Raw genomic sequence first — 11191 nt, 5'->3', positions numbered from 1 at the left:
GGCCTGAGGCATGCGAGACAACCTCCTCAGCAAGAAAAGGAATTGCACCCCTCTTTCTCTATCCCACAGAGAAATAACACTTCCCCTTTTATTAGAGATTTTTTTCAAACCGATAGAAATACCTCCTGCACTCACTAGCTTGATGTCCTTGACAATATGTTCTCTGATTTGGAGCTGCCTTGAGGCCCCAGGTTTTCAGAGGAAAGTTTACCCATACAGTAGAGCCATTAGGCATATACTCACCCTACGATACCAAGGACCTTTGCTGTCTTAGAACTCAGAGACTTCCTTTCCCAAGGGTCTCTCGATAACACTTGGGGAGAGCCACAGAGATCCGAAGAAGTTTCTGGGAAACACCCCATTGGCAGAACCTGTGGAAATATAGTCATCTAATTGCACTCATCTTTATTGTCTTCCAAATTTACGCCCCAAGTTAATAATAAACCAGAACAAGAATTACAGAAACTGATGGGGGGGAGGGGTGGATAAAGCAAAACCCATTTACAGACAAAGAACACCGTCACAAGGGTCGGTTCAGAACTCCAAGATATTTTCAAACTACCCAGGTGGGAAAGAGAGAAAGACATTAAAACAGGTGAGTAAGCAAAACTCTGGGGACACTGCTACTCTCTATGTCTAATCTTGTCTGTGTTCACTGAGGAAGTGAAAAAAAAAAAACTAAGGAAAATAAATTAGAAAGACTGTCTTCTCTCAAATAAGAGAAAGAGAAGACAAGAAGGAGAAGTCAGAAGAAAGAGTGGGAAATAGGAAGTGATAATGAGAAAACCAAGTGGCCTCTTTTCCTGACATGGAAGGCTGGTTTTGACTGTGACGTGACCTGAAGAGAAAATATCTTTCTAAAAGTCAACGTACACAGCACCTAGTACATGGTAGGGACAGTCATATGAATGCATCTATAGTCACGTCTAGCTGGAGAAAGGGAGACTTGAGCCCAAAATACCTGTTTATAGCCCATGATAGTCTTGGTCTTGTTTCATGTGAGATATTGCAGACATTATCTGGGTGGGAGATATATAAATATCCCACAGGAATTTAGACTATAGGGGAGATAATGTGGTCTAGAGTTGCTTGGAAAGGTTTCTGTAGAGAAGGGTCCTCGGTTGGGGGCTGATTAGCTAGAGTTTGTAGGGGAGCTGAAGGCAAGCCATCGCGGGTGTAGGCGGGGTGGTCATAAACAAAGACAGAAATGCAGGAAGATTTTCTTTTTCTTTGTATATGTGTGTACCTTGTTTATATTGTGTGTGCATATTTTAATTTACATAAATAATGATGTGATAAAGATTTGTGATGTGTTATTACTTTCTTTACTTTGTACTGTTTTAAGAGCCCTCCATGTTATATGTAAATCAAAGAGTTGCTTCTAACTGCTCTAGAGCACCTCACAGTACATATCACTGTTTTCCTAACCATTTCAGAGTAATACATGCTAAGGTGTTTCTAAGTCCCCACAGCTACACACACAAATATACAAACAAATGAAATAAAATATTGTACATGAGAGTTTATGTTCCTGACTAAAACGTTCTCTGTGATAGATCCAAATTGGACTGTTTGAACTTAAGGGTATGGATATTCCTAATTTCCAAAACCACACTGCTTTAAAAAAGGATTATATTAATTTGTACTCTCACCAACAGTACAATAGAACAGTTTTTTAAAAAGACAATATAAATTATGACCCAGTTGGATTAACTCAACAATGGTAAAGTGGTTCAGCTTTAGAAAATCTATTATTGCAATTCACTACATTTTCAGAAAAAGGGAGAAAAATCATATAATTACCCCAAAGAACCAGAAAAAGCTTTTGACAATAATTCAACATCCATTAATAATTTGAAAAAACATTTAGCAAATTGTGAACAGAAGAGAATGTTCTTAATCCAATAGAAGGCATAAGAAACAGCTAATACCAATTACATCGAACCACCTACAAACATGGTGAATAATGAAATTAATACTGGGAATTAGACAAAGGTATCCAATATAGATACTTCTAATCATTTTTGTATTGAATATGAGCTGATTAAAAACAATATAAAAATAAATCACTTGTATTTCTGTAAGCCAGCCACAAGCATTTAGAAAGTAGAATTAAAATGATACTATATATATAGTATATACATATATGCATATATATATGCACACACTCATGTAATTTCTGCTTCTAAAAATAACAGACTAACTTGTATTAGACTAAATCTTTCGAGAACAACTAGAAAACTAGATACTTTTTTTTTTTAATTTGTTTGAAGCATAGGAGAGCTCTCAAGGTGTTGAGGTCTTGAGAAGCCTAGATCCAGAATGAAAATAAGAGAAGAGAAGAACAAAGAGTAATTAAGGAAATAAAAGGAAAATGGAATAACATCTTCAAAGCATTGTCCAAAATAAAACAAAACAGAAGCCTGTGGATATAGAATTAAATACCAGCAACTGCATCCCTCAAAAATGAAAAGAAATAATATATAATTTTAAGAATTTTTTACTAGAAGATTTTGACATACAGAAATACTAATGCTAGGTCTTCAGGTAAAAGAAAAATATTCCCAAATGACAGATGGAAATGCAAAAAAGGAGGGAAAAGCAATAGAAAGGGAAATTGAATGTGTAACTCTAAATGAGTATGTATTATACAAAATGATAGTAATAATATAGCATGATGTTTTAAATATTTATAGAATTTAAAAAACACAACATTAATAGCAACAAAAAATGAGGGTTTCAGATGTAAATGGGTTATTACTTTCTAAGGTCCTTCAGTTTGTAGGAATTACTAAAAGTGCCCATTTGCATTAGACTTCATTAAATCAAAGATGCATATTGAAATTTCTAAAGTACTGTAGACAGATGTATAACTGATAAGCTAAGAGTGAAAAAAATGAAATATTTTATTAATAAAAAAGAGTCAGAGGATGAAAGAAAATGTAATCGAATACAAGTGGGAAAAATAAAAACCAAGTAGTAAGTTAAAATTACACAGATATATCAATAATAATATTAAATGTAAGTGGACTAGAGTCCCAGGTACTATGCTATAAAAGCAGGAAAGTTATATGGGACTTTCTTGTAAATGACAGTATTGAACTCTGGAACAAAATATTAAAGAACAATTATCCCAAAAAAAATTTTTTAAACAATTATTTGAAAACACTAGAGAATGAAAAAAAAAATCCTGGCAGAAACTGGAGGGGATATGAATTCAAAGAAGGGAATCATCCAGGGTGAGAGCGACACATTACTGGCTTTTCCCCTAAGGACATGCCCTAGTCTATACTACGCAGCGCACTTAAACTCAAGTAGAAACCTATAGGCAGATGGCATATGGACAGCGTATGAAGAGTCCAAGACAGAGAGAGTGGCTGGAAACTGAGCTGGGAAATCTCAGGAAGGAGAGAAGCTCAGAGAGAAGAGCCACAATATCTGGGTATAAACTACTCTGAAATACTTGACTGACCTCTGAAATGCATGCACAGTTGAGACCCTGAGGACCTTAGCAGAAAACAACAGCCTGAAATAATCAAGTAGGGATTTCATCTCTTATTCACGTCAACTGGGAAATTACAAATTGACTTGTAAAGCAACAAAAGCATTTATGAGAGGTCTCAGAATTACAGTTCAGGGAGCACACAATCAGGTAAGAACCCAAACTTACTTGGGGCTTCCAAGCAAGAGTATTTAAAGAAATAGCTGTTTGGAAAGAATTAGAATTGGTAGATGTTGGGGGGTGGCAGCTTTCCAAATGTCCTTCAAGTTAGACAGTTGAATGAGCTTTTTATCTTGCAGGTATTTCATGGCATTCAGATGTCCCAGACACATTGCTGCTTATGGTTTTGCAGACCTTGGCAGTTTGTGAGATCTGGGTGAGAAGGTCATAAGAATAACCTCCTGAATGGCCTCCTAATTCCATTTTAAATCTCCTCACCATAGGAACTCCATTTTGTTTTATCTCTTTTCCTTGTCTTGTTGCACTAGCAAAGACTTCAAGTGCAATGTTGAATAGGAGTGGTAAGAGAGGACATCTTTGCTTTATCCCCAATCTTAGAGAGAAAGTATTGATCTCTCATATTAAGTAGCATCCTTTTATTGTTTTAAAATTTCTGATTCAGTGCTTTAAGTAAGTCTCTTGTATACAGAATAGTTTTGAATTTTGCTTTGTTAACCAATCAGAAAACATTTTAACTGTTTGTATAAACCCATTATTGAAACTGATAAATGTTTGACATCAGTTTGAACATATTATTTTATGTTATAATCATATACATCCATGTTTTTTATACTTTATTTGATTTGGTCTATCTTTGAGTTCTTTTTCTCTGCTATTTAGGAAAGTTTACATCTTCGTTCTATTACTCCTCCTTTTTATCTTGATTAAATTCTATTGGCAGTGGGGAGAGTATGTGGTCTGAGTCCCAATAAGTAAAAGACTTTTGTAAAAACCTTGGACTTTCCAAAGACTCACCCTAAAATACATAAAACCCAGCCTCCACACGTTCAAAATGAGAGAGAAATTACATTCATGAATTGGAAGGCACCATGTTAAGAGAGCAATTCTCTCCAAATTTATCTACAGACTTAAAAGAAATCAATTCTGGCAGCCTTCTTCTGTAAATGTGTAAAAAAAAAAAAAGTTAAACATTTACTACAGTCCACCCAGTCATGTCAGTCTCAGGTATTTACCAAAGAGAAATGAAACTATTTGTCCATATAAAGAACTACAAAGGAATATTCAAAGCAGTCCTATTCTCGATAGCTCCAAATTGGAAACAACCTAAATGTTCATCAACTGATGAATCAATAAAAATATGATGATATACCCATACATATCCATTGATAAACCAACTGAGTATACCACAACTGAGGAATGAAAAGGAACAATGTACTGACACATTCAACAACATAAATGAATCCTCAGAAGTGTTACACTGAGTGAAAGCAGCCAGACACCAAAGAGTACATTCTACATGATTTCATTTATATGAAACTCTACAAAACAAATCCAATCTATAGTGCCAGATGCCAGATCAATGGTTGTCTGGGGCTAGAAGTGAGGGTGGTGTAGGAATATAAAATTGGCTGGGAAAAGGAACAAGGGAACTTTGTCGGGTAATGGAAATATTCTTTATGTTGATTGTCATAGTTACAAGGTGTATACATCTTCAACCCTCATAAAACTGCATGTTTATAAGGTCTGCATTCTTATGCTTTGTAAATTATACTTCACTAAAGGTACTTTTTTAAAAGTTACTGCAGCAGTTCCTAGGCAGCAGTTTCACATGATCTGAAGTAGGCAGTGGTGGTGGTCTTAGGAAAAGGACCACATATTCAAGAGATATTGAATAGGTAGGTAAAGGTAGGCTGTACTGTAGGTGGAAGGAAGGAAGGGGGGGAGCGTGGTTAAAATGTAAGGATTTCAAACAAAATAGTGGTTTATCTCTTTCTCATGTAAACGTCCAGGGAAGGGCTTGCCCCTTGAGTTTGCCCAGGAAGTCAGGCATCACTGAAGCTCTGACATCTTCTACCAGTGGTCTTAACCTGGGTATACAGACCCTCAAATGGAACTATGGCTAGAATTAAGGAGGTCTTTGTACTTGGATGACAAAAAAACTACACCTTTGATGTCACTGATCTCTAAATGAAACTTTACAATCCCGACAGTAATAGGAGAACCTGTGGCTTAGTCACCAATATAGATTGCAAGTATTTTCATATCATTATACAATTATGGCCAAAAATTCACATTGCTGAAATTATCATAAATATTTGACCTGCCACTAAATCATGTTATTTAGTGTGCTAGTCAAGAATTGCTATATCACCAATTAAGTTTTTAAAAATTATAAGTTTTTAAAAATAGGGATAATATCAATTCAACATAATTGTTATCAATCTATTGAAATATTAATTAATTAATCAATTGGTTATATTAAAAAATATCATTTGGAGAAGAGCTCTAAAGACTTCTCCAAACTGTCAAAGGGGCCCACATTACAAAAATGTTTTAAGACCTCCCTGCTTTAGCATATTGCCATCTCCTCCATGACTAAAGTTTGGCTGCTGCCATATCTAGTTTTAAGTAGGTAGGAAGAAGAAAGTTGGCATGGAGGAGGTATACTTTTGCCTTAAGAAAAGGTCAGGCAGCAGAAAATACCAGCTCTGTTTAAATTCCATTTCCAAGGACTCAGTCCCATGGCCAAAAATAATGAAGAAATAAAATAATGGAGACTGAGAAGCATTATGTAACGGGGATACCATGAGCTGAGCTACATTTCTGTCACTACTGATGAAAGGGACAGCTCGCAGTCTCTACACATTGAAGCAATAGTGTCTGAGAATGACTGGATATGAGTATAAGGTGGACATGGCCTTTGGTGGTACCATTGAAAAAGATAGAGGAAGGAAGAGAGAGAGGACATATTGAAGAAGGGAAAATAATCCACTTGGACAGGTACAATTCAAGAATCCTGTGACCATGCGTATACTAATAAACCTGCTCCCCAAGAAACATAAATAAATAAAACTGAGGCAGGTTAGTTTAGGGAATGAGAAGATGAAGCTACCTGGCAGAAAAACATGGCTGTGAAACTTGTGACCATGGAATTCCACCTGTAAATACCCTGAGAGAAATACCTCCCAAGAAGGCTGCTGGAAGAAGCCCACGAGAAGCCCCATTTGGAACAAGATTTCGTCCAGAATCAAGGAAAAGCCTCGGACATTCTCAAGGAGTCTTATCATTGTGCCTCCCCCCACACAATGATGGTGGGGTAATCAATCAAAAGTGCAAACAGGGAAACGGACTTTGGCCCAGTGGTTAGGGCATCCGTCTACCACATGGGAGGTCCGTGGTTCAAGCCCCGGGCCTCCTTGACCCGTGTGGAGCTGGCCCATGCGCAGTGCTGATGCGCGCAAGGAGTGCTGTGCCACACAGGGGTGTCCCCCGCGTAGGGGAACCCCACGCACAAGGAGTGCGCCCATAAGGAGAGCCCCCCAGCGTGAAGGAGGGAGCAGCCTGCCCAGGAATGGCACCGCCCACACTTCCTGTGCCGCTGACGACAACAGAAGCGGACAAAGAAACAAGACGCAGCAAAAAAAAGACACAGAGAACAGACAACGGGGGAGGGGAGGGGAATTAAATAAATTAAAAAAAAAAAAAGTGCAAACAGCTGGGCCCACTCCCCCCAAACATTAACAAGGGGAAGAATAATTAATGGTTTGAAAAGCAAGTGCAGAGGGAAGCGGCTGTGGCTCAATCAGTTGGGCTCCCGTCTACCATATGGGAGACCTGGGGTTTGCATCCCAGGGCCTCCTTATAAAGGCAAAACTGGCTTGTGTGCAGCAGAGAGCTGAGGACCCGTGCGCCACAGAGAGCTTGTGCAGCAAGATGACCCAACAAAAGGGAGACAAGCAGATACAGGAAAAACGTGAAGCGATGGACACAGAGAAGAGACATCAAAAGAAAAGGAACAAGCCACAAGGGGGGAAATAAATAAATAAAAACTTTTTTAAAAAAAGCAAGTGCAGAGGCTAAATAACTGCTTCTCTGCCTGAACCAGCTCACAAGTACACCTGTGAATCAATATTATATCCCATTTCTATTCTCTTCTCTCATGTCCTTAGTAAACTACTGGCCTAACTAAACCAGCGTGTCCTTAAATTTTTTTTATAGTATAGCCAAGAACCTAGAGGAAATCCGAGAGCAAAACCTGTTTGGAGTGTTTGCTGGTTTCCGTAAGATAAACAGACCCATAGTGGTTAATTCCAATCCACCAAAAGGACGTTACTGAAATGGAATTTAGGAAGAGCTGTGCGCCGCTTATGCACTCTCATAAGCTGGGGTGAGTTGGCTCCAGCACACCTCGGCCTGTGAGGATTTCCAAGTGGGGACATGCTAAAGACATTTGAATATACAGAGCTGAAGGTAAGGCATAGAATCTGGGTGAGACTGATTGCAGAGTCAATAATATTATCTGGTGACAAGGGTCTAAGAAGAATTCTGATTTGGAGTTCTTTTTAATTTAGGCAAATGTGATTGAGAATAAGGATTGCAAGTAGAAAACAGCTACAGAACAATTATGGTGCCTCCAAAGAAATTATTCTCTAGGTATACAGAGGATGGGATTATTTCCTTTCTAAGACCTTGCCATCAGTAAAATACCTTCTTTGATAGAATCACACTAGTCACCCTTAGATGAGCCAACTCTAGCCAAGATTGGTTGTGCACCAGTAAAAGCACTAGACCAGGGACATAAGCAATAGAAGCAGCTGTTTGCCAGGAGCGAGACTGGTGGTACACATACTTGTGGAGAGGCTTGCCTCAACAGGTGACCGTGGGAACAGAGGGTCAAGGCACAACAGAAACTTTCAGCAAATGATCCCTTTATAGAACAGAGCGAAGAGTCCAGGAAGGGCAAATCACCTTGTCACTTACATGGAAGAAATCCCATCATGGCTGCTTAGCGTGTGTTTGTGACTTCCCCAGAGAAAGAGGTGGGGTAGGTGAGGTCTGAGAGAAGGCCACTTAACAGATGTCTGTTTACCAAACACTGTTTGTAATTCACAGTGGTTGGGTTCAGTCTGAGGTGACTGCACACAGAGGAAATCTCCTTTAGGGTGTCCATCAGTTATGGAAGGAACACTCAAGTCGATGGATACAGCACAGTGCACATGTTATATAACAAAAATATGTATCATGGACTAGGGAAGCACAGAGGAATAAACGATTAACTACAACTATTGGTATCAAGCACACATTCAAATGATGAACAGGAATTTTCCTATTTCCAGGTTTCTCAGGGAGCACGGGTTAGTGCGGGAGGTGAAGTGGAGGAAGAGGCGAGGAGAACTTCTGGCGGAACAGTACAGCTAAGGCCTCGGGAGCAGGGGAGAAGAAGGTTAGTTCCGAGAGCAGCAAGACTTTGGCCCTCTACTACAGGATTCTAATGCTACATAAATGTTTATTTAATTAATTTTATCAGTTCTCTTTACTCCAGACTACTCCTTGGTACCTGACACATATTGAGTAACTATTAAATGTTTCAAGTAAATCAATAGACAGGATAAGCTTGAAAGTCTATAAAAAGAGGCTGAGAGCCTAAGATTCATGAAAATACAGTCATAATCTATTTTATTTTGAGGAGGAGGAGGAGGAGGGGGAGGAGGGAGAAAGAGAGAGATTGCATCACAGCTCACAGCGTGTAAACCCAGATCAGAGCTGGGTCCTTGTCCATTCTCTTGCTTGCATGCACACAAACCATGTTATTACCCCCACACCAGTCTGGACCCTGAACTCAACAAGTTCCCTACACTGTGAACTCATGATTTAGACCCAAGGGTATCACTTAGTAGGACATGCAGCTGTGTACCACATCAAGCTGAAAACACTGTCATCTTGGACTCCCCAAAAGATAAATAGATGTAAGCTGACCCTTTGTTCTCAAGATTTTTTTCAAGTGCAGTCCGTTACTGCTCTACACCAACCAGATTCAAAACTACAACCTCTTTGGACTCCACCGAAACTTACTCACCTAAAAGCATTTCACACAATCTGTTCTCCAACAACTCTTGATTTAATGGTAAAGGACAGAGAGGAGAGGCTTTACATCTTGCACCCCCAATCTGTGCTATTTAAAATGATGCAATCTTATTTCTGTTCTCCATGTCATACTAATGTGGACCTGGTGGGGAGCGCTTCTCTTTTGCCCTCTTCCCCCACCACTACCTCTTCCTCGCTCATTCCCTCTGCCTTTCCTCATACAATACTTAGCGTTGTTGGATAATCTCCTCTTTAGTAGACAGAGTAATTCCATTCTCAAGTTCTACTTGCAAATTTTGAACTTGGTGCTTAGCCAAACAAAAGCTTTCCCCTACCACCCATTAACAGGGCCACTTTCTTTAAGGGCATTTCACAGATTATCTTTTGTAACTTAATCATATTCTTGCTTATTCTTCCCCAAAAGACAAATGATGGAGTAGTTTTTCTGCTTCTCATGCAACTGTGGTAAGTGATATGACTGAGAAAATCCAGAGCACAGTGAAAGAGCACATGAGGCATCTGACCCCTCTCCTTCAGGGTTATGGAAAGAGAAAGCAACCATCCCTCCACATGTGGATATGGAATAGTCAATAGTGGGCAAACAAGCTGGGGCGTGGGTTGCTCATGGGAGGGAAAGAGGAGAGCGGTTCACAAAAGAAGAGCATCCCAGCAGCAAATCACAAGATAAAAGTAAAAGGCGAGGTGAGCACAGAGGGATTCACCTCTCACGTGGTTCCCTCTCTTGTGTCATCTCTCCTAGGACACTCATCATGTTCTCAAATATGACGCTTCGAAAAATTCTGGTGATCTTGATGTCTTTATTGGTGGTTGCCTGGGTCTATTTTACCATTTATCCGGAATCCACAGGGGTAAGAATAGTTTTCTCCCACCTGACTCACAGCCCCCCATGAATGACCTGTCTCAGGTGAGTCCCAGCCAGGCAATCCTTTCCCTGCTTTCTAACTCTAACCCTGCTCAGCCTTCTCTCCTTCTCTACCTAATTTCTCAGAGAACTGTGGGCACTGGCTGTCTCCATTTCCTCGCTTCCCATTCATCCTCAATCCATTCTTATCAGGATTCTACCTCCAACATACCCCCAAATGGCTGTGGTTAGGCCGCAATAACTTTCTTGTCACTAAATCCAAGTGCATATATAATTTGACCACATAATCTAGTCTGTCTTTATTTTGTATATTTTCTCTTGTGTCACACAAAAGTTATTTTTAATTCCTCAATTGCCCTTGTTGTTTCTGGATGTCAAGTCATAATTAGAAGTTTTCCCTACTCTGAGGTCAAGTTGACTTCACCCACACAGTCTTATTTTTTTGCATGTGTCATTCCATTGTCTATATTTAAATATATGATCCATTTGGAATTTATCCTGTTTAATGAGGTAGGAAGCTAGTTTCACCTTTTACCATAAGGCTGTCCAGTTATCTCAATCCCCCCTGATTTCAGTGCTGTCTCTATCACAATCTTAATTTGCATATATGATGAGATCTATTTATGATTTTCTATTCTGTCCCACTGTCTTTTTAATTCATGTGTCAATACCACACTATTTCAATTATAGAGACTTTACAGGTAAGTTTTAATATCTAGGAGGGCTAAACACTAGCACATCCACCACCCCTGCTTTCATTT

At 39.2% G+C, this 11191-nt stretch overlaps 1 protein-coding gene across 3 annotated transcripts in view; it reads left to right on the top strand.

The window, feature by feature from the left end:
* Positions 1–505: 505 nt before the first annotated feature.
* Positions 506–11191, top strand: part of LOC101420264 (NXPE family member 4) — a 29108-nt gene continuing 18422 nt past the window's right edge. The window contains exons 1-2 of one of the 3 annotated variants that reach the window (XM_071212337.1): positions 516–595; positions 10308–10416. In XM_071212337.1, coding sequence (XP_071068438.1) covers positions 10318–10416 — 99 coding nt within the window. In that variant the 5' untranslated portion in view covers positions 516–595; positions 10308–10317. Of the gene's footprint in view, positions 596–10146; positions 10417–11191 lie in introns of those variants that run through there. The other 2 variants (XM_012528076.3, XM_071212336.1) reach the window with 2 other exon arrangements.

The sequence above is a fragment of the Dasypus novemcinctus genome, chromosome 27 (assembly GCF_030445035.2).
Source record: "Dasypus novemcinctus isolate mDasNov1 chromosome 27, mDasNov1.1.hap2, whole genome shotgun sequence".
In the NCBI taxonomy this organism is placed as follows: Eukaryota; Metazoa; Chordata; class Mammalia; order Cingulata; family Dasypodidae; genus Dasypus; species Dasypus novemcinctus.
Note: the sequence above shows the minus strand (reverse complement) of the source record. Positions and strands in the feature narration are given on the sequence as shown.